This window comes from Phaethon aethereus (genome assembly GCF_964289735.1).
Source record: "Phaethon aethereus genome assembly, chromosome: Z".
NCBI classification, from domain to species: Eukaryota; Metazoa; Chordata; class Aves; order Phaethontiformes; family Phaethontidae; genus Phaethon; species Phaethon aethereus.
The window spans coordinates 36478190-36502987 of NC_138577.1; the positions used below are offsets into that span (position 1 = coordinate 36478190).

The following is a 24798-nucleotide window of genomic DNA, read 5'->3' on the forward strand; positions in this document are numbered from 1 at the left end:
GGGTTTTTTTCCCCTTCAATAATCTTATTTCTGTTTTCTGACTACTGCTGCCCATGACACCCCCTTGTTGACAGGTGACTTTGTAACTTTTCCAACATATTTCAAATATCCAAAGCCTCTTAGCAAAACATTCCAGTTTTGTTATGTGGTTATTAATGGAAACATTCCTTTCCTTTTTTTTTTTTTTTTTTCCCCCGGTAGCTTACAAGCAATCATTTTAACACTAATAGGAAAAATATCACTGTCTTTCCATAGTTTACATAACACCATCCCAGTAGTTTAACAGTAAAAGAAATAGTTCTATTGCATACAAAAATACGGTTAAATGTTTTTTTTTTCATCGGTGTTGTAACACAGTCCTGTGAAGCTGGAAGAGCAAGAAGGCTATATAAACACTTCCATTCTCTTTGCTATACGGAATGTAAATAACATAGTCTTATTGACCCTACCCCTTTGGGCAGCCAGTTCACGACAAAACAGTCAAAGTGACTGTTCCTTTTGTCCTTTTCAGAATAGCAACTGCTTCCTCATGGGTCACCCCTTCTAAACTCTGCCCATTCACAGCAATGATTTGATCCCCCCTCTTCAGGCGTCCATCTTCTGCTGCTGCACCCTGAAACGACACAACATGTAACTGCAGACTCAAGCATTTTGTTTTCTCCCTGCCACACTGTCCTTATGGTGTGAGTAAGATGGGTTCAGTGCACAAAATCCCTTAAAACCTTTTTGATTTTCAATGATTCAAATACAGTCAATTGTAGTACAGCCTGCTAGTGCTGCAGTATGCCGTGCCTTAAGCTTCACAACACCTAGAAACTGGATCTATAGAATTTTTATATTCTCTTAACCCTGTTGGGCCAGCTAGTATAATGTTTAAACTCTACTATCACAGAAGTAAGATTTTCAAGACTTAATGAAGTTTTCAGCAACTGGTGTAAGAAATTCAGTAATCAAAATCTAGCTCTGTAGATATACCATAAATGTTTGGAATTCCTGATTTCATTTTTCTCGGACTCCAGGATGTTTTCTAGGGCAGTCCAAGCTATCAAAACCAGGTCAGTACCTGAACTTCTCCAAAGGTCCAGACTGAGTTCAATTATTTTACCTTGGTCTAGCTTTCAAAATAAATAAAGAAGTCCCTACTACTACGTGAAGAAAATACACTCTAAAGGTAAGGCAAGCGGTCTGTTTTGCTAAGTATGTGCACAATTCCAGTTTTGAGAGTTGAAGAAGATTCTGCACAGGAAGGACATGGACTTGTTGGAGAGGATCCAGAGGAGAACCACAAAAAGATCAGAGGGATGGAACGCTTCTCCTATGAGAACAGGCTGAGAGAGTTACGGCTGTTCAGCCTGGACAAGAAAAGGCTCCAGGGAGACCTTATTGCAGCCTTCCAGTACTTAAATGGGGCTTGGAAGAAAGATGGGGACAAACTTTTTAGCAGGGCCTGTAGCGATAGGACAAGGAGTAATTATTTTAAACCAAAAGACTGTAGACTTAGACTAGACATAAGGAAGAAATTTTTCACAATGAGGGTGGTGAAACACTGGCACACGTTGCCCTGAGAGGTGGCAGATGCCCTGTCCTGGAAACCTTCAAGGTCAGGTTGGATGGGTTCTCTGAGCAATGTGATCTAATTGAAGATGTCCCTGCTCCTTGCAGGGACTTTTGGACTAGATGGCCTTTAAATGTCCCTTCCAATCCAAACTGTTCTATGATTCTACATGCAGAGTCACATGCATGTGGAAATTCTGAATCTTCCTAAGATCATAGCCTTCAAATGCTGCAAGCACATTTTGACCAGCACTGGCATTAAGGAAGAAAAGCTGTGAGAAACTCTAACAATCCTTTCACTTCAAACTCAGGCCATGTTTTAAAATAGTAGCTGCTATGAACTAAATAATATATGTATTGACTGAACAAATTTACACTTACCTTTGCAAACACTGTCTTCACATAAATGGGTAAGTCTCCATGGGGACTGCCATAACCACCCACAATACTAAAACCTAGGCCATCTGGTCCTCTATCCAAAGTAATGGTCTTGTACTGAGGAGGTCTAAGGAAAAAGAGTATTGAGATGTTGTCTGAACTTACAATTTAACATGTAGAACATTCAGCAAAAAACATTTTTCCTTTCAAGCTATTTCCCTTTCCACTATAATTACAAATGCTTTTATTATAACGAACTGGCTATTTTAGTTCATGTAAAACACTCTAAGTAACTGCCTAATGCCCTCTTTATTACTTAGAAATAGCTATTTCAAACACCTCTTCCATCCAACTCGGGGCATAGTTATGGCTACAATGTCCCACTAACAGTGGTTACCAGTAAAACAGAGATGCAATACCAGTACCTCAAATCTCCGTAACAAACATGTACTTTAAAAATCTTGTAACCCATTGCACCGCCTAAAAAACATCTAAAATTAGCCCCTATAGTTTTTCCTGTAAGGTTTAATTGATTCTCTCCTCCTCTAGTATATAACTGTGTATTTGTATGTTTGTGTTTATACAGGCTATTTATAGGTATATTTCTCCACATATGACTATATGAAATTTTAAGTTCTATCTTTCAAAGTAGATCTATGGGGCTAATGAAACCCATTCTCTCCTTCCCTCTTCATAGAAAAAAAATGCCTCAGGTTTATGACAGAGTTTGAGGCAAATCTTGTTTACATAGCTGTAGCTTGCAGTATACCAGAAGCAGTATACTTTGTACGCCAGAAAAGTTTGATGCTTCTGATAGCCCAGGGCTAGCAAGCACATTATGGAAACAGAGGTACCACTGTGGAAAGGGCCTCACTATTTAAGTCTGAGGAAAAAAAATTTGGGTGTATCAATTAACCCCTGCTACGAAGGCTCAGTGAAACAAACGACGTTGTATTTACAGAGGAAAAAATCAGATCACATCGTAACTCTACAAAGGGCAAAATAAATCAGCACAGCAAATCACATCATGAAAAATGCAGAAAAGGACCTATGGCCTACAGGTCCCACGTATATCAAAAGCATTAAATTATGATCAAGTCAAACAATTCATCCATTATTTGCTAGAATTTTAAGGTTTTCAGCTTGAGTTCCACCTAAAATAAAAGGCTACAGAGGTTGTATATTCTATAGTTACTGACCCTAAATCATCCTGAAAAATGCTGGTTGAAGTTAGTCCCGTAAATGAAAGATTGGATGTAGGTGGATCCTGCTGCTGACCAGTTATGACACTCACTTCTCCTCCAGCTACAACCTAGGAACAGAGTTCATAAACCGATAAAATGAGAATGCTGACACTAAAATAATACATTGTAGCAGCCTGCAAAATAGTATTCAGATAATATTCCAAATGTCACTGAAGATTTTTTACCTGCAACTCAACAGTGCCTGAAGCACTTTTTAAGAGACTAACGGCTTGGGAGTGAGTCATGCCCTCAGTAGATGTTCCACAGATGCTAACAATCCTGTCCCCAACCTGCAGAAGAAAACATAGAAAATCTAACTAACAATAAGTTTAGTTACACAGATTTATTTGTCACTTTCTTTCAACATCAGCAGATCTGGGTATTTGCATTTAGCCAGATTTTATCAGTGATATAGGGCAGGAAGAAAGAAATTAGCAACTGTTCACGGTATGTTTTCTCTCAAAGGAATATCATCTTTGAACTACATAATGACCCAATAAGAAGGTAAAAAATTCAACATCACAAGTAGCAAATTACACTGGTTTACTGTATTCAGCATAAAAAAAAGTAAGGATGCTTTACAAAATTGATCCTAACACTCTAGAAATGCACAGCACATAAAAAAAGAGATGCATTTTGCATGTCATCTCAAGACAGACTGAAGTAGCAAATTATCATCAGAGATTTTATGTTTTAATTGAGATTATATGTTTGAATTCATCCTGAAATAACACTGTCCATCTCCCAAGGAGCACAAGTCAAATTCAGCCACCTTTGGTACAGATTGGATACAGTATGCATGTAAGTACTGTATCAGATAAAACCTCCCACTTTAACTCAGAACATTAAAAGTACTATCTCTATCCTAAGACAGATAAGCATAGAAAACATGAGAAATAGAACAGACTGGATACATACAGTTGCAGGAATGGCCACCACGCTCATCAGTGGAGCTCACTTACAGAATCTATCATTCTGAACAACTTTCTCTGCTTTTAATTTTCACAAGCTGACTACCTCTATGATCCAAGATTGCTTGAGGACTTCCTTCCCAAAGTTAGTATCTTTCAGCATTACCTTCTACCATCCTACCAATCTGAGTTTGTTTTGTCAATCCAAACAGCAAAAATTCTTGTCATAACCAGAAGCACTTATGACTGTATCATTAAACTGCTAGTTTATTGCCTGCCTAGAATAATTATTGTGTCTTACCCACGCAATCTTTACAACCTTCTTAACAATTAACTTACTCTGAGTTTCTGAGTCTGAGCTGCAACTCCATTCGGATGCATCATAGCAATAAATATGGGAACATCTCCAAGAGGACTTCCTACACCTCCAGCAATGCTCACTCCTAGTGAATCTGCAGGTCCCTGTTTTGTAATGAAAAAAGGTTAGATTTTTCTAGAAAGAAAAACACATACAGAGGATTGCAGGCTTATCTCAAAAAAATATTAAAGCCTCTTTTATGAGAATCACTATTCCTATGTCTCAAGCCATTTTTTAAGCTAATACACTTTGCATCATTTTAAGAAAGAGCAGAAAGCACAATATATGTTTCTTCTTACCAGTGGTAGGTGACAATTTGCTGATCTAGTTGCATGTTTTATCCTAACCAAACTAAGTACTTACAGAATTCAGCATCAGACCCTTAATGTCAGCATAGAAAGTCTGGGCAAGGAAAACCGGACAGATGGGATTGCTTGTCCTTAATACTGTCTGGATCAATCTCCTATTATAAACCTGCCGAACACTAGAATTATCTTTATGCTCCCCCTAGTGTCCTATTGTTGAAGAACAAAACTAGCTGTTCACTGTCGTACAACACCCTACTACTACCTGACTGTAAAAACTGCTATTGTAAACTGCAATTTATTTGCAGATTCCACTGTAAAAGGAGAATGGCTAAATACAATCCATGTAATCAAGTGAACTAGATGCCAGGCAAAGTCAAATAAATATAAATATTTTGGACAATCAGAAGCAGTCTATGACTCAGATCTTATGTTCCTGTAAATAAGGAAGTCTACTAAATTTCACAGTTGAAAACCTGGCAGCTGTTGTGTAAGAGCCTATCCATTAAACATATGTGTGAAGAAAAATATGAAATACCAAACAACGGGCTTGCAACTTAGTTCCCTTGACTTCACTAAAATGGAGTCTGGATTTTACTCAGTCTAGTAACAGTAAAACTAGGTCCCATTAGCTCTTACTAATCCTTCCTCCTTTTGTTTTCAAAACAGGTCACAAAATATGACAGAATAAACTGCACTGATTTTACACAACAACACAGGCAGCAGAGATCAGATAGACTTGACCTGAAAAGATAGGCTATGGCCTATCAATAGACTGCTACCAAAAAGACAGCTATGGCCATGTCAATTCCCCTCCCAATATGACTACCAGGGCCAGACTTCTTCCCTTCTGTAAACACACCTATTGACACATAATCTACAAAACCTGTTCCTGATATATACCACTTCACATTGTAGCTTACCTTTTTTATTTCAACTGTTCTTAGTCCCTGTATTTCAGAAGCTGCTGTCAAAAGAATTTAAAAAAAGAAAAGTTAAACTAGCAGTTTTAGGAAACTTTTCCATTAAAGTTATCTAAACCACTAAACAGACATGTTTTAAACTGATTTTGAAAGTGTCTGTCATTAAATTAATAGGACTGAAATACTTCTAGAATGGGTGAAAAAGTCATTCATTCTCTCCATTTAAATAATTTTTGGAACAGGACTGCTAAGCATGCTCAAATAGATCATAAAAAGCTATTATTTGCTAGCAATACTTTGGCCAGTAGTAACTTTGTTCTAAATTTGAGCACGAGACAGCTATTCCACATCTATTCTAATTTAACTATACAGTATCTGGATTTCTATGCATGAGACAGCTTGACTGAAGACATATTTAGATTAAATAAAAAATTATGGCTACACAGATTCTAAGTATCCAAACTGCTGGTGTAACAGGCTGCTAGTTTAATTTCTAAAAAGCTATTCAAAGATATATATGATGTACTGTACAGTAACCAACTCTGCAGTGTTTTAATGACTAAGGAATCACTTTCAGGCATACAGCACATAATGACAACATTTTAGAGAACGTGAAAGATCTCAGCTACCAGTTCACATGTATAGAATACTGAAAGCATCAAAGAAAACTTACTGGTATTCTTCTTTAGACCACTTTCAATGACCTCAGGTGCACTGGACCCAGAAACCAGGACACTGAATGATGAGAGACTGCCACTTCCTTCACTGACCTAAATACAGTGTTAGACTGGGATTAGAGAGCAGCTTCAGACACCCAACTGATAAAAGTAAAACTGTAACCCACTGTATTCAGTGTATTTTGTTGTATTTTACTTTTTCTGTGCCCAGTTAAAGCTGACACAGTGAATCTCCACATACTTCTTGGTCACCCTAGAGGGCTCCTTCCTTGAAACATTGTTAGACCAACAGAGATTGCATGTCTACAACCCCATGCAACGCTCTGAAGCACTACTTCCGAGGGCCAGACTGTGTCCTTCTATTTGTACCTTCTATCACCTCATAGAGATCTTCGGGTGCAAATGTTAGCCATGATTATCAAGGTAGTGACGGAATACAAAAGACAGATCTTTATACACCCTCATGTGTACTCTCACATTCACCTACTGTACCAGCTAAAACTACAATTAGGCTCTCCACTCGCCTTCACCTGCACAATTTCCAGAAAGATTTTCACTATACCAGTAGGGCAATGTAAAACAACATGGCTCCCAGTGAGACTCGTTCACTGACTGTTATAGACTCTTCAAAACATTCAACACTGTGAGATTCTCTTACTTGACAACTTAGATTAAGGCCACCCACAGCCTGCATGTCTTCATCTCGTTTGGCATTACCCATTTTGAAGAGACCCTAACATTTCAGTCTTATCCAGTCTTAGCCTGCTCACTTGAAACTGTTTAATTACAGTTTGTCTTAAAACTATTTATCTTCAGTACTTGATGATTTGCACAACCAGTTTATAACCAGAGAAACTTCTACGGTAACTTCTAAGCTCCTACTGGAGTGAATCACGATGTGAGCTGCTACCACCTAAAGGATGTATTCAAATGCAGAAACGGTTACAAGTCTGTAACACTCCACCATTACATCAATAGTAGAATAAAAAGAACTTGAGAGAAGTCTGATGGAAAGGGTGCAGGTTTCTTGCTTCTTATGACAAAGATTATGATAAGAATATGCAAAGAGTGGAGAAATTCACTAAGTTTACTGGAACAATACCCCATTGCATGCTAAGCACTCCTAAAGTAACAAAGAGGTTTAAAGTCTAAGAAGAATTCTAAGTTCTTCTGGTATCAATGAGAATCAGAGTGCTCTCTGCTTCCCAGGGTCGATCCATAAAAACAAGACTAGGCAACATAGCAAAGCCACTTCTGGAATACATTTTTGGCTGTATCATGTCTTTAACAGATACAATATGCTAAAGGGAACATATAAAATGGGCACTGAAAAGCTGCAAAGTAGATAAAAACTACTTTTTTTCATCTTGGATCAGGTATGTGGAAAACCATTGTCATCATAAAAGCAATTCTTTTTATTTGCTTTCATTATTTAACCATTATTTTTTCCAAACTAAACAGTTTTACAGTTACACACCTGGCTGCTCTGGGATGTTCTCCTCTCGGAGTGGAATGGACCAGCTTTTATTCTTCCGACCTCTAGTCTTACTGTACCTAATGAACACTAAAGAACCAGTCACTTACAATGCATCTCTTCTATCTACAACATTAAAGCGTATGACAATATTTACGTCACTTATTAGATGGTGGAAGAAGAAAAAAATATTGACAGAGGGGAAAATAATGGGCTAACAACCCTCCAATGAGCACTGAGCAGACAGAGCTCATGGCAGGATCAGAGCCACACTAACCAAGTACACCATGATATTCAGTACTGAGCAGGGTACTTTTTGGATTAACCAGTATTACAATACAGATGTGAAAATTACACAAGAAGACTAATTCTGTGACCTTTCACTTAACTGGGAGTAATTCTGGCTTTTCAATGGTAATGTCAACGTATATTTTCAAGATGGCATTTTTCGAGGAATAGTGAAATTGACTATTTTCACAATAAGCACTAAAAATAGCATAACACCTCAAAGTATTAAGCATTATTTCTGTTGATATGAATGAGTACATGGTATTCAAACTGGTAGTTAGTCATCTCTCTCCCACTCTTGAAATTATCTGTTACTCTGGATTCGTACCAACACAACTGATGAAATTTTGGTCAGGAGATTTTCCAAACATCTATCTGTAGTTTAAGTGACCTTTCTGTATCTGACTCCTAACAGGAAGCTGGGTGATATGGACTGTTTGTATATTGGAAAATTTCCACAACTCCTCAAGCTTTTGATTATACTATTCAGTATTTACATGTCTGCATAAAATGCGTGTGTTAGAAGAAAATTCCCCCTGCAATTAAGTATTTAGAAACCAAGACATTAGACTGATGTTGGAAACAGGTAAGTTATTATCACAAACAACATTTAGAAAACTGGACTTCTCATATAATACAAGTAGTGCCAAAAGAAGACCACCTGTCTGCAACACATTCAGATACAGAATGTGTTTTTCAGAAAATTCACAGTAAGAAATAGACCAATGCACCAAAAACAACAACAGGACATACCCATTCAAATAGGGTTTCCATACCTCAGATGCTGTTGTTATTCTCCTAGGGGTGACGAGATTATTACTAAATTGATTTTTATTTTTTAAATAAAGCTGACTTCTCTATGTCCTGGGAAAGATTTGATCAAAGTTCAGGCAAAACCATTCTTTCCTGCTTGTATGAATCAACTCGTATTAAACCATACAGACAAGAATATGTAAAACTGATGAAGTAATCCATGTACCTAAAATTACAACATATTCACATAAAATGTAAACCCACAAATGAGATTTAAAAGTTATAATCCGTGAAAGTGGGAGGTAATACTTTCCAACTGAACTTGTGAATAAATCAATTCACATTTAATTTTATTACAGCTTTCTCCCTCTTCCTGAAATCTCCCACTTGATAAATCTGTAAGTCAAATGAGGGGAAAAAATTATCAGCTTTCCACATGTTTTAGGGATACTTAAAAAGAAACACTGCAAGAACAGGCGGAATCCTCAGCCTGATGACACATTCTAATGGTCTCATGCTACTTAAAATACACTGGGATTTTCCAAAGATTATAAGTAATTTTCTAGCAAAATACCTTTCAAGCAGTTCAAGGAAATTCAGTCCTAGATCTTACTCTCATGAATGAAAACAGAACTGAAACCTGAACTAAAAATGGTGACTGCCTACATGTGACTGATCATGCTTTACTCCATTTATACTGCATGAACAAAACAGAATCGTTAACAGTAATATATCTGAGGTATTTTAAAAGCTTCATTTCTCACGGCCATGACAATAAATTGTAAGTATTACTGAGTGGGATGAAGTACTTAGAACATGAATACATGAATGGTAAGTGGGAACTAAGAATTTTCAATTAGATATTCCAAAATGCTTGCCAAAATGAAAGAAACTTTCCACATAAAATGGCATTTTAATTTAGAGAGCATGTAAAAGTGCAGTATATGAAGAAGAAATGCACTGTCCTTAGGTAAAATAAAGTATCAGGTAAGAATGGAAAAGTACTATTAGCCCAGAAGAGTACATTAAGGACTTCACTGTCAGAACACAGACCCAGTTCTGGCATTCTCACTTATGGGCACATGATGAAAATACAGAAAAAGGGCTCCTACCTCCCTTTTCTAACCCCTGCCCCTCCTTCCCCCTCAAAAAAACCCAACCAAAAAGTAAGCTCCAGGAATTGTTCAAGACCTGGAAGATTATACCTTTGAATGCGAATGCAAAGAAGCATGAATGTGTGTCTATGTATTTAAGAGTCAGCTATGAGTAGTGGCTGTTAAATATTTTGAAGTGGAAGCATTTTCCACTGGAAATGCTAACTCCATGGAATCAAGCAGAAATGTCTCAAATGCAGCAGGAATGTCTCAAAACCCTGGAAGGAAAACAGACAAGCTGGCTGACCAGCTGGACTTCCTATCAAACCACAGGAAATGTTGTATATCTGACTTCATTCTGATTTGGAAATGGGAGGAGGACATCAGAAGCATAAAATTTATTGAGACAAGAAATTCTGGTTCCAAGAGCTGCAGACAGGAGTTTACTTCAGCCACCTTTGTGAGAAAGCAATTTCTTATACTAGGTGCCTTGGTCACTAAAAAATGGATTATAGTATTTAATGATGTAAGGTGACAACAGACATACACAGGAAAAAGACAAACATTATCAACTATGAAAATAATCACATTTTGGAACAACTGCTCTGATGAATTCTCCATCATTTAAAGTCAGTTCTCCTTATCTTTCTTAAAAATGTGAGATAGCTAACCAGTTATCAGTTTGTTGGAGAAAATACAGTGTTAAGTCTTAGGTTATTCCAGGCAACGGTATTCTACTGCCCTATAAACGTATGGCGCGCTGCACCATCACTACTCCCATTTTCATCAGGCAAAGTATCAAAATCTGAATGCTCTAGACTTTAGGAAATGTAAATTTGGATCCACAGCTTATTCTCACTGACATCTCAGTAACAGTCTGAACTCACTCTGAGTAAAACTACAGCTTTCAAAAAATCTGGATCTCAATTCTTCACTTTTATCCACCTTCTCTTTTCCCCAATACCTTTAGCAAAGCTGCAACAGCCTCCTGGTTAGCATTTCGAACATCTTCTCCATTCACTGTCAATATCTGGTCTCCTTGCATCAATCTCCCATCTGTATCTGCTATTCCTCCTTTGACGATGTCTGACACAAACACCCCTGTATCATTTCTGCAAATACACATAGGTTTTGCATTACAGCATTGTTTGAGGGCCATTTTTATGGCTTGCTATTGGGAAGATAATTGTCTCATTTTTCTGTTGAGAAACGCTGCACTAGTTCCTCTAGGAACGACCAGTTAGCTTAGGTACAAAAATTACATATATGGCCTTCAAGCCCACTCAGTCTGAGCACCAGATCCCAACAGAAACATGAGCGTGTCCCAGCCACTGACTCTCCAGGTACATTCATACCTTTTCCCAACAATACTCAGTCCAAGGCCTTTGCCAGGCTTCTTTTGGAGCTCTATGTTCAGTACATCATACATGTCTTCCTCCTTGTACTGGGCCTCATCTCTGTACACAGTCAGACGAACTTTTTGGGGAGTCTGCCTGAGGACATTTATTGCTTCATCGTGTGTGGCATTCCTGAGGTCAATCCCATTCACCTGCAATGAAAGCATACAATGATAAAGTGTGCAGGACCTTCCATCAGACAAACAGAAGATGCCTAGCTAGCGAACGATGAAAAAAAATGACCAAAGAAACCACCACACCTCTAATATCTGATCCCCAGCCCACAGTCTCCCATCTTTAGATGCTGCTCCTTCTTCATATACTTCATGGATAATGATTGCTCCCTGTGGATAAATAAAACAAAAATAAATTGCATGTTGAAAGAACGTGCCCCTACATTGAACCAAGAGCAACTGAAAATTCCTACTATAATTTATCAGTGATAAACAAAACAGATGTATGATGAACAATTGCCACAATATTTAAGAAGTTCATTTATACTTTCGAAAGTGTTTTTTTCTTTTTTTTTTCCCCTGAATTGCTATCTTTGGTATGTTTCTATAAATACTAGGGAAACAAATTAAGAAAAAAATCTCTTCTATCAGACATTTTAATTTCATTAATATAATTTCACTTGAGTGACACACATATTTTTCCAACCAACCAGCAAAGTGTCTGCTCCTCCAACAATGCTCAGACCAAGACCAGTCCGCCCCTTGGAGATATCAATGGTTGTTTCACATCCAGGAATGATGGGACAAGTAGCTGGGTCAGAGGTTAATGTGGCTGGAGTTGAAGATCTGCTTGTGTCTAAAACAACAATTATACATCCCAGTTACAATAAGAGGGCTCAATATTAGAAAAGTGACCTTAAAACAGCATTTTGAGAGTCCACTGACAGGACTCCAGCAACAGATGAAAAGCTGACCTACAGAGAATGATGCTGCCAACTCTCCCATCCCCTCAGAAAAGTACTGCATTGTAGTTTTAATCACAGTTGTCCAGTTTTTATACCATTAAGTATCTGGATCACAGTCTGGACAGCCAAAGAAGCTATTGTACACAACAGATTCTATTTAGGATAGAATTTGATTTAAACATCTATACCAGCAACTATACAATGTAAATCAGAGATAAATGAAGTACAGAGTATGTATTAAATACATGGATTCAAGGATGTCAGCCCTGCACTTTTTCAATGGGTCAAGTCAAGGTCCATCTAACTAAATATACCATCTCAGACTCAGTTCTGTACCATGAGAAAGAATGCTAAATATGAATCAAATATAGTGGTTTCGCAAGTCCAGCAATCCGGGGTCACGTCAAAGTTTTCATATGTATCATTATATTTAGTGGTCCTCAAAAAGAACTTTTTTACACCCGTCCAACTTTTAACTGGCCACTGACACAGCTTTTGGAAGCAGTAAGTTTTGTGGTGTAAATATATATTCTCATAGTACAAATATATATGGCATCCTTACATAGCAATTTATCTGTAAATTCAGTATCTCTGGTATGTCACAAATGGATCTTTACTTCAGTATTTTAGTATGTTCTGTACTCTTCACACACAAAAAAAAAAAAGGCAAAAAATACTAGGAGGAGATACTGTGTAGTGACTAAAGGGAAAAATCAGCAATCAAAACGTCTGGGATGTTCAGATTATCTCTATCACTGATGGCTTCTGCACTTTAATGAAGTGTTTCCAAAGTTAAAAACAGGCATCTAAATCCTTTTGAGGCACTTTAAACAGGGCACTGATTAAAAGAATTTCCACTGAAACTACCAGAGGACCTGACTGTTCAGAAATTTCTATAGACATAGAAATATCTATATACTTAGATATAGTGTAACCAATAGGTCTTACAGGAACAGTAAGTCTCAAAACTAAGAGTCTTGGCCTCTGAAGGGAACCAGAAAGGCAATTAAGACTTTTTAAGGGTAAAGCTTCTGTGCAAGTACAGAACAGATTACTCTACTGCTCTGTTATGCAAATTCTTTGTGTGTACGATAAGCAACTGCTCATGCTTAGTTTGAGCTAAGTAGGAGAGTCAAGGCTTAAGTATAATAACTCTGTCCAGAAGGAATAAAATGCACATGGAATACATGGACTGAAGAATTGGAAAGATGTCTTGGCGTGCAAGGTTGCCTCATCTAGATAGCTGCATCATTACTGGGCCAAAAACTGCCTACATAGTACTGCTGGAAAGACCAAAGTTGGGTAGAGATCCTTCGTAAAAGAAAGCGGGGGAATAAGTTATAAAATCAGGTGAAGAACCAAGAGGAGGGAGATCTTCCAACAGTTGGGTTGTGGATGCCTGTAAATGGTAGTGAATCCAAGCTGCAACTGCAAATCCGCAGGATGCTAGAGGGAGCACCGCTGAAATCTCCATCAGGTCTTTATCCCTAAGCCTTGCTGTGACAGCGTGGAGACGGAAAGGATAGACTTGGACAAAGCAATAGATTTTACGCTAAAACTAAATGCAGAAGGGAAGACAACAGAATTATTACCTAGTAGGTCTCCTGTCTGTTTCTTAAGATTTCTTTATAGTAGTATAATTGCTTATCAATACTACTGCTAGTAATAAGCAATAAAAACATGACTCAGTAATACTTGCAGTGACGTACATATAAATTGTGATGTGTGCATTACTCAATTAAGTTACTATTAGCTTCTTAGTGTGCTGCTTAACCAATAACCACCATCAATCGGTCACATCTACATTGCTAGTCATAAATGGCAAGACAGTCTCAGCCATTCCCCTTTTAGGAAACATGACATGACTTTTCTCTCTCATTTAAAGGAATGCCTCCCACTTAGTTCTAGACAACCATGACAAAGGCACCTGCTGCACAGCCTTGGGAGGGAGAAGGAAATCCCTCCATCCTCCCACCTTTACAAAAGTGGGAAGGCAAGATGTGTGGAGCCTCACTGCTTTATTTAGGTGGATATGTAATCTGAAAATTAGCACTAGACAATGCAATGCAGAAGACAGCTGAGTGCATCCAAGAAAAGAAAACTTGTTTACAAGCTGAGTCTTCATTTTTATGTCACAGCCCCAGTGAAGACAGACACACAAGGAGAACCTTACTTTTCACTGCTTCCGGTTCCGGTGAGTTAGAAGAGGGGACAGTTGCTGGTGGCTGCATATTCCTCCTCTCTGCTGGGGCAGTGCTGGAAGGGGCTGGGGCTGCAGTCAGGCTATCCGTCTCTGCTGAGTTGATTGTAAGCCTCACCACATTTTTGGATGTCTTCAGGAGACTAATAAACTGAATGATAAAGAGAAAAGCTGGTGAAGGGTGTAACTAGACTGTTCAGTTGTAAAACAAAAATAAAGCAGAAGAACTGTCCTGCAAACTGGAGCTACAAGTCACAATCCTGCAAGTTTTCTTGGTAATGAACAAGAGCAAATACTGATGTTTTTTATAAGAAACTGCAATAGAGTTAACTGTGGGCCAGACCTGGCTGTTGTTAATCAAGTAGCTTCCATGAACCTTCAGCAAACTACACCAGATGAGAATGTGACAGTCTTTCAATGGCTTCTCTGGACAAAATACTATGTTTATAGCAATTAGAAAAATCAGAAAACTAGCATTGTCTTTTAATGCTTGGGTGGAGCCCAAATCTGATCCTACACAAGTCAATGCCAAAACATCTACTGATTTAAATAAATGTGCTACTGCCATTCTAGCTCCTTAATCAGATGCACAGCTGGAAGAAAAATCTAAAAATATTATCTGAACTATGGGAGGGAGAGAAGGACACTAGGGTAGAACACAAAATCTAGTTTAAAGGGATACTGAAAAACCTTCAAAATTAATTGTCATCTCACAGAAAAGACACCAAATCCTCCCAAGACTTTACATTTAAGTAGAACTAGAAGTATTTTCAGAAATTACCTACTCAATCTGTTTCTTCTTCCAAAGCCTACCTGCGTCTCTGCAGACCATTTTACTATCTCTTACTCATTCAATGCTTCAGAGAGCAGTGCATCAAAGAGTAAGATGGATGCTCTCCTAATTGCCCTCTAACAAACAAAAAGTAATTTTCTCATGCCTAAAGAATCACTTTTCTCAGTAGAAAGACAGATGCAGAAAAAAAGCCCTCCTTGATTCATTACAGAACCCAAACTGAGTTCGCAGAGCTAGAAGTTAGAAATAAATCCTGTTATTTAGGAATGGAGATCGTTTTCTCCAATGGGTTGAAATATCAGGCTTGGAATACAACGAGGCAGTTATTACAGACACTCCCCATGTATAAGCACAGTTCATGAACTGATTTGCCATTGATGTAACTCACACATGTAAATTTACACTTATTAATTTTACTGGTTCTAATACTTTTAAAGTGGACTAGCTATGAAGAGTCATTACTGAGCGATAGTTCATGGCTTTTACCCCACAATTAAGTGCCTCTCAGTCATCACATCTAAACTACAGGGAAAAAAAAAACCACATTTGTAGCACAGAGATAGATGATTCACGTAGTGCATAAATGTAAAACAGCAGCTGAGATTTAAATTCAGGCTTTAGCTTATTCTCTCCTTATTCAGACAATGCCTGCAGATCTTCGGTTCTTTAGCCGGCTTTGAAAATGAAGTCAGAGTATAGTCACGAAAACCTCACTGGTTTGTTAAGACACAATCACCTCCTACATTAAGAGCTGTGATTTCTGCGACATTCCTGACACTTCAGATATACCTTTTCTACTGGATATCCCACAACAATTTCATCATCCACTGCCAGGATCTGATCTCCAACTTTGATTCGTCCATCCTGGAAACAACACAGAGTAAAAAATATGAGCTATGGCTGTTACTCCAAAAAATATTTTTCATTCCCCATTTGGATTTTAAATGTTCTCACACCTTTGCTGCTGCACCATGATCTGTCAAGCTCTTAATAACCACCCCATTAATTGTGTCTTCTTCACTAATGGCAATTCCAAAGCCTCCTTGATCCTGGGGCAAACAGAAAAACGCAAACGGTTAGGTACTGTGTTTATCAAAATGTTAGAACACCTTCACTAAAGACTAGTGAAGCCTGCAAACATAACACAAGTTTCAGTTTTCACAATGCATCAATACTTTTGTTTTAAACTAATCTATTTCTGAAATAGATTTGCCCACCTATAAACAGTATACTGGCTACCAAGATAAATCTGAAACATTTCTAAATTCAAATCCACCCCCTTTATGTGATTCAGTTGTTAAATTCGTAATAGGGGTAAGAAACACAAAATATTTGGAAACCAGAAACTGAGATAAATAAAACTTCATGATACAGCTTGAATTCATTATTTGAAACCACAGAAAAAATACTCACAGAAGTGGAAAATAGAGAGGATGGAAAAATGCATGCTCTTCCCACGAGATTAGTAAATGTTTGTGGCAAAGTGAAATTTCCCTAATATTGTCACCTAGAGTTAAATCATCTGGATACCATCATCTGTAAGATGTTCTCCTGCTTAATAATGGAAGGCTAAATGCCTTCCAAGAAGAAAATTTACCAACAGTCCACAAGTCTCTATCCTTATGTCCACTGAATACAACTATCTCCTCCATGCCAATAAGCAGGAACAGCATTTTTTCCACCCTCATTTGGCAGCTTCATAGTTACAGAACACCTGGCCATTTTCTCACAGCTGCAAAATTTCAACTAATTATCTATGTTGTTTGGGGGATTTGGTGTTTATAATCCGCTAATTCATTTACTTTGAAGTAAGAGACACAGGGCAATTGGCAAATTTATGTGAAGAGACTCATGAGGTTGCCAAAGACAGTCACTGCATGAGGAAAACTTCGGTGTCCATTCACAAATAGGAAGAGAAGATGTCTAGAAATCTCTATTCTGACTTCCAGTAAGTAAGAAACAAAGTTTGTCTGCCATATGAGGGACTCTATTACAAAAAAGCAAGCTAGTGAATACAAATGTGGCTGATGTAAATTTAATTTTCAGCACATACCTTAGGGAGTTCAACATACTGAAGGTTTTTACATGAACTGAAGTCAGAACAAGCACTGGAATTTGCAGCACTGATATCAATCTAATAGAAAATGAAAACATAACTGTGAACAACTACATTCAACATTTTGCATCAAAAGAAACTAGCACACAAACATTTAAAGCGGGTCTGATAATTTTCTGGATTAATTTAAACTGCTATAACCCAATTCACAGGGATATTAGATATATTTCATAGTTTAGATTAATATAAAATAAAACAGAACTAAGTTAACAGCTTTACTAAAATCTCACTTCTTTTTCCCTTGGATTTCTTTTTCTTTTGTAGTATTTGATAAGCAGACAAGGCACTCTTCTATCCAGCACAATGTTAGTATCTCAGTCAAACGAGGAAAACAAAAAATTTACTTTACCTCTTGACGTTGAAGTGTCCCTGAAGTACACTGTGAAGCCTCTACTGACTTTGCAGGGCAAACAGCCATCTGATTTATTGCATCTTTACTTCTGTAATAGATTCAGTTAAAGAATGTAGTAAGAATGTGGTAATACACCACCATATTTCTTAGAACAAGTTTGAAACTAGCACTTTTACTTTACTTCTGGCACTCACAATGCAAATATCAAACCAGAAAACTCAAGACATATTTAACAACTACTATGAACTGGGTTCAAAAACACTTCTACCTTACCAAAATTGAAAATAAAAAAGAAACACTCTGTGCAAAACTTGAACATATTAAACATTAAACTTTTTAGCCAAATCTTTAACCAGAACTTACCTGATAAAAATTATTTTTACTTTAGATGGTGCCCATTTGATTATTGAGGAGGCATTCTGATGAGTCCTTCCATAGAGTATTTGCCCATTTATCTATATAAAGGAAGGTACCAATTATTTCCCAAAATATTTTAATTCCCTTAAACTAATTTTTAAGCCCTTAAAAAAAAAATTCATTATCCCACACCACTGGCTAAAGCAACAATTGTATTATAATAACAGAGTATGTTGTGTCCCGCTTTCACTCTCTTTTTCCACTAAAAAATTCCTTATTGTTTAACTTCAGATGAACACTGTCACAGTGCTAAAAATGTCATTCTCTGAGTTATACTGGGTTGACTTGGCACATAATCTATTTCCACTTGCCATTGTTCACCTCATGACTGGTGTTGTGACAAAGCAGGGCCATGGGAAATTCTAACGATAACAAATAAATGAATCACGTATATCCAGCAATGAGATTGCTATTATTCACCAAATCTCAGCTCTGAACTGGGCACTTGATACACAGGAGTCTGAACACCAGTGAATTTACAATCTGAAGGTTTGACCTGACAATTTTTGTCTTTGCTGGAATAGACTCACTGAACCCGCTTGAAGCTCCTACGATTCAGATATGATTAGAAGCATCAGCGTGGATTTGCAGAATAAGGCCAGTTATTTGTTCACATTTCATTAGTTGCTTTTGTTCTTGGAAATGGAAAACTACAATGCAGAAGTCCACCCTAAGAAAGGGGAAATGACTGGAGAAGGACAGCTTGGCCCTACACAAAGGAAAATAATGCAACACACACCAAGGGAGTACTAATAGAACTAGAAAAGCAGCGAACAGTGAGCAATAACCACAAGACACTGAACTGAGGGTTGAGCATAACAGAAACCCCTCAGCTCCACACAGGCTGTGTCCACCAGGCTTGGTCACAGGGACACCGAGCCCTATCATTTACACTGGAGGTGACTATCCAGATGCAGCACTGCTTTCAGTGTTTGCCACGGCCTTATGAAGAACCACAGACAGACTGTCAGCTGTGGGATGGGGCTCAGCCTGCCCTAAGGAACATAAGGAGCAAGCATAGGTGTCTCCTCTCAGAAGAGGTTGAGACAATCTCTTAGCATCAGTTTGCAGGCTTACAGAGTGGACAGTAAGAAATCACATGAGAGCAGACTCAGACAGATGTGCTTCAATGTGTTCTGAGGATACTCAGCATCTGCAACATCAAGGTTTTAAAAACAGACATTTTAACTGATTCAAGAGAACCACCCAGCAGATAACATTGGACTCTGCAACTAGCAGGTCCCTCCTTGAGACTAGGTCCACAGTGCCACAAATCCATTAGTTACTCTCCTAGTCTGCAACTACCAACTTACATCGTCCACTCTCTCAGTGTCTCCCTCAAGCTTTGTTCAGTTTCGCTATTCTCTCTCTGTATCATCTCTCCAGTGCATCCTCAAACATCTCCACATACAGTTTTGAAGTTAACAGAAAGCATTTATGTGAGAGCAATGTTACTTACTGCTATCAGAAAGAATGGGAAATGCTATAGCAGCGAATACATCTGCAAGTACCATCAGCTGAACTGTGGTGATATGAAAATCACGCTCGTATACATATTGGGAATGCTAGCTGCACGTTCAGTGATTGGGTCCCTCCACAAAGCCACAAGCAAACAGACCAAATGCGTCATAAGATAAACATCCATAATATAAATGGATTTGTTCTTGTTTCCCTGATTTAATTTCCATTTTATATTTTACACAACATAAAAATATTCTGGTATTATCACACTTCCAGTAGACAGAGTAGTAATTAGAAAGTCTAGAGCACTCCACAGATGGATGGACTAAAGGACTTACAGTATTTTCCATGGTCTGCAATGCATTGCCCTTCCATACCTCTCCATAACCCAGAAACTGCTGTCATGCCCTCATTTTTATCCATTTTAAATACACACAGACACCTTTACTTACTACTACTATAACTAGGAAAAAAAATCCCAGCTACAACTATTTGGCATATACCAGAATGAAAATCTGGTAGCACAGTGATATTAACTTCGAAAACTTGGGGATTTTGAAGTCCACTGAAGAACATCTATATAGCAGCAAGAACCTAATATTCTAGTGCATTTTAAGTCAGTATGTTTGGGTTTCAGTATAAATCGTAAAAACTCACCTCTAGTAACTCATCTGCAATCTGTAACCTGCCATCTTTGCCAGCTGCTCCATTTGGATCAATTCCCACTATAAAGACACTCATCCTGGATCGGTCTTTGTTACCAGCAAGACTAAGTCCCAGACCTGTCCTTCCTTTTTCCAGCTCAATCATGTGTAGCTCCCCCGGCAGATTTCCATAGCGCTGCACAATCTTTTCTAAATGTAAAAGTGTGGGCAGCAGAGGTTGGGTTTACATTAGAAAGTTTCACAAGTCACCTAGAGATTCAAGATCAGGGTCCAGTAGGTGGTAACTGACAGAAAAATCCCAAACTGGATGAGAAAATTTTAGGTGTACACCACATATTTTTTTAAGCTAAGCCTTAGGTGCTTTATAACAATATTTCTAGTTCCTTGTTTTCCTTCTAACTTTGGAAAACATTAAAACATCTTTTAAAAAAAGACTTTTCACACATAAAAGCAGTAATATTCCCTCCAGTAACACCTTCACGTAAGAGAAGCTATCACATCAATCACTGCCATTAGTTACCTAAAGTACATTGAAATTCTTCAAGTAGTCCTACACGTGAAACAGTGAGTTTGGACCATGGAGGAAAACAGAGACTGGAGTGCAATGAAGAAGAACAAATTAGTTTTATATTTCACCATGTGCATCTGACCAAGCACAACTGAAAGCTGACAGCAACACTTAACACCCAAATCACAAAGCACATGAGAATGAAGTAGTTCAAACTGGAACCCCCCCCATACCTTCTGCTACAGTGCTATTTCAACACTGAGTATTTCGGACATTATCACAAAGGATAAACTTACTCCAGCTGTAACCGAACTCATCCTCCTTCTCCACATCCTCTGGGACCCTGCTAGAAGATGACTGTGCAACATCACAGCTCATTCCTGAAAATGCTGAAGGAGGGGGCACAGGCAAGTTACAAAGCGAAGTCTTTTCTGTCTCTAAATCAGACTGATCGAATGCCTGCGGAGAATAAGAAAAATGCAGTGGCTAAGCAGATGCAGACTCTATGTAGGGCAAACTAGTATACAAAGATGTCGAAATGGCAATCAATGGCTATGACTTTGAAGTTTAAATACCAAGCAGCTGGAATTCTAAATTAATAACATGGCACAGAAAGGCTGCAAGAGATCAAAGATAGAAACAAACACCAAGCAAGGTAAAAGATAACACCACTCCAAAATGTATTTGGAAGCAAACAGATCTCACAATAAAAGCCCAATTCAGTAAAGTTTTATGTGCCACTTTACATTTCAGAAAAAGTCTCTTACAAAGACTCAAATGATTTTTTTTATGACATATTTGTAAAATACTTCCACTTTATTTTATTTTTAAAAGCCACCGCATATCATTTCTTCCTATCATATGCTTTGGAAGCCAAATAGGAGGAAAGGGAACAAAGAATTTGGTGCTTTCAGAAATGCCTCCAGAAAAAAGAAAATAACTGGCGTATTAACTGAAAGGACAACTTAAAAACAACATTAAACAGATGATAACTGAAGAAATCCACAGGAACCAAACTTTTCCTGTTTATTTACTGGTTTCCTATAAACTGCACAGGGGAGATAAAATAATGGAGGATACAGATTAAATGACAAAGGAGAAAAATACTTTTGGTTTGAGGTATGTGATCTATTTATATTCACAAAAAGTTAAAAAGTATAAACACATGACTACTGCAATATAATGGTTAAATGCCCAAATCCACAATCTGGCAAGCCTCCATTGAAGTCAGTTTCCTTGAGGAACATGGACTCTGGTCAGGGGTTTGGCTAAGAGTTTGTAATTCATATCATTTTGACTTGCCGAGAGTAAACATGTAGGCAAGAAATTTGTATCTGAATATCATCATTCTGAAGCTTATGCATGCCCAACACTAGGATTTTCAGGTGTTGCCCTAGCTTCATAGCTCTATTGTCATCATTTCAGCTTTCATTACCTCCATTAGAAAAAGTTCATCAGAGGCAACAGTGAAATGGGTAACAATATACACCCTGGAAGACTTCACTCCGCTTTAAATTGAGGGTGTTGAAAAAACTATAAAATTACCAATTTAGGTCTTACTGAGATTTAAGGAAGTTCCCATCTCTCAGGGAAAATAAGTTACCTTTATTCTCTGTATACTCCAAAGATTTAAAGAAAAGGCAAGTTCCCTATTTCAGTTTCCTCATTCTGCTTCTGCTTGAAAAAGATTTTCCTTTCATTCACAAACTTGTTCTAGGAGCTTAACTAAGAAGTCATTAAATGTCAGAAGTGTGGGAAGTTTTAATATGGCACCCAAGCCAATGTTTTTTATAAAAAAAATCATATAAATGCTGTATGATTTTTTGTATATCGGTCACACTGATCTGTGCTTCAAATATAAGACAATGCCACCCTGCTGAGATGATACCTTGCATCACTAAACTTCCTGTAGGAATTATCTACAGTTTAGGCAAATTATACTCTAAAACTTGAGTTACAGGGCAGACATAAACCTCAACTGAAGCAGCAAGATTCTAGCAAACACATTGTTACCAATCAGAATCAGAGTAGGGGGGAAATACTACTTAATAACATTCAAAGTGACTTTTCATAATCAAAAACTCATGTATCCTCCAAGCAGAAAAGTTGGTGACAGATCTCTACCTCAAGCAGCGTTGAAGGGGAGAGTAGTTCTAGAAACACGACTTTTCAGAGTGCTTCCTAGAGTTTTAACTAGAAAGTTACGTAACATACAGAAAAAAATGAGGAAATAACAGTGTTGAAAGCAGACCAAATCAGCAGACCTTACAGTAGCCTCTGTGTTTTAAAACCAAAATTAACGTACCGCTTTAGTGGTATTCTTTATAAATGATGGTGTCCAAGAACTTTGCAAAATTCAAGAAAACATCACCAAAAAAAAAGAACAAAAAATTGCTGACAAGAACCTCTAGAAGATGGTGGATGTACGGCTACATCCTGACATTATCAGCATTTACAAATTGTGGCCACCATAATCTGATTGACAAAATGCTTCTTTCTGTACCTCTGTGCACAGGTACATAAAACTGAACATGTCTAACTTTTAATGAAATGTTCAAATGAAAGTAAAAGCAAGTCTCCTTTGTGAGAAGGCTAAAAAAGGTGTTACAATGCCATTTGGGTGGAGAGGACCACGTCCTGCCTCCAGATCTCAGCCTGCCACACATGCACCACCAGCAGTAGATGCTGGCCCCCCCAGTTTACACACACATAAGACTTTTGCTCCCTGAATCGGGCCACAGACAAAAAACTAAAATGCTTTAACTCATGAAATACTTTCAGTATGCCATGGCACAGTATTTCATTTAAAATGCAAAGCATCAGACAGTGCATGAACCCATCTGCCTACCAAGGTCACCCCAATCACAGCCAAGCAAATATGAAAAATGGCAGTAAGTTTGGAGCAGTATCACTTTCAACAAAGGAGGCAAACGTGGAGGAAGAAGCAGTACTCCAGAAGGTATCACAGGCCATGTACAAACGTACAGCACGCATACAGCAGGACTCATTCACTGGAATCCAGACAAACCTTGAATGGTGTAGGAGCAAAAGGGTTAGTTGGGGAACAACGGAAGGTAGCCCTAATTGGATTCGATACCTCCTACAGTAACAGAAAACAGTAATCCACATGTTACAGAACCTTTGTCAATACACAGCATTATTAATGAATAACTCATTTTCAATTACAGTTCTATTTAACTAACTCCAGCAATACTAAGTCCATTTATAAATGGATGAAGTATTTAAGGGGGTTACTAAGGACCATGACTCAGCAAAGTTTCTTATTGTACATGAATCTTACAGTTCAGCAGAATCACACAGAGATGACAAAAGACCGTTCTTATCTCGTGTTAAAAAAGGAATTATGCAGAAACTGCAAAACATTAGCTTCTCTCTAAAAATATGTGCAATTTTTTTCCAAAATACTTTTGAGAACATAGAAAATACAAGTCATCATTTATGTTACACTTCTACTGCCTTTCTTCAGAACTGTAACAAACACAAAGACAGATTTCAAAAACACACATGCAATTATACACCATATATCATGTCGTAAGTGTTCATTGTATATTCGACCTATTTGACAACAAGGGGAAATAGACAAAGGGCACAATCACTCCCAAGACCTATTACCAGCTAGAAATTATTTTATTAAACCAGAAATGCATGCACGTAAGAATTAAGCCTTTATTTATTATTGTGCTAGAGGTTAATTCTGTTTCCAGTATGAATAACATGCAGCAAGCACTAACCACAAAAAAAAAGAATCTAACCTTTTTCATATTTCCAAAGATGTCAGCATCCTGTTCATGGTGCATTAAAAGAATTTTCAAGAAGCAGAGGGAAAATACATTCAGCATCATAAAACAAAAGCTGCCAATGGTTTTTTTTTTTTTCATGCAAAAAGAAAAAAGATATTTCAAAGCTGGAAAGTCCTAACCACATAAAAAGAAAATTAAGTACACAGCAGCAAAACACCTCACACTAATGAGAGGCATGGGTCCACTCAGG

At 37.8% G+C, this 24798-nt stretch overlaps 1 protein-coding gene across 1 annotated transcript in view; it reads right to left on the reverse strand.

Annotated features, from left to right (window-relative positions):
* Positions 1 to 466: 466 nt before the first annotated feature.
* MPDZ (multiple PDZ domain crumbs cell polarity complex component) overlaps positions 467 to 24798 on the reverse strand; it is a gene marked incomplete at both ends in the record, with an annotated part of 89765 nt that continues 65433 nt past the window's right edge. The window contains 20 exons of the mRNA XM_082013293.1: positions 467 to 613; positions 1936 to 2059; positions 3132 to 3244; positions 3362 to 3466; positions 4427 to 4549; positions 5674 to 5717; positions 6347 to 6443; positions 7828 to 7914; positions 10924 to 11071; positions 11315 to 11508; positions 11617 to 11700; positions 12021 to 12166; positions 14449 to 14626; positions 16058 to 16132; positions 16225 to 16317; positions 17322 to 17402; positions 17734 to 17824; positions 18100 to 18191; positions 20272 to 20468; positions 21084 to 21246. Coding sequence (XP_081869419.1) covers positions 467 to 613; positions 1936 to 2059; positions 3132 to 3244; positions 3362 to 3466; positions 4427 to 4549; positions 5674 to 5717; positions 6347 to 6443; positions 7828 to 7914; positions 10924 to 11071; positions 11315 to 11508; positions 11617 to 11700; positions 12021 to 12166; positions 14449 to 14626; positions 16058 to 16132; positions 16225 to 16317; positions 17322 to 17402; positions 17734 to 17824; positions 18100 to 18191; positions 20272 to 20468; positions 21084 to 21246 — 2382 coding nt within the window. The remainder of the gene's footprint in view (positions 614 to 1935; positions 2060 to 3131; positions 3245 to 3361; positions 3467 to 4426; positions 4550 to 5673; positions 5718 to 6346; positions 6444 to 7827; positions 7915 to 10923; positions 11072 to 11314; positions 11509 to 11616; positions 11701 to 12020; positions 12167 to 14448; positions 14627 to 16057; positions 16133 to 16224; positions 16318 to 17321; positions 17403 to 17733; positions 17825 to 18099; positions 18192 to 20271; positions 20469 to 21083; positions 21247 to 24798) is intronic.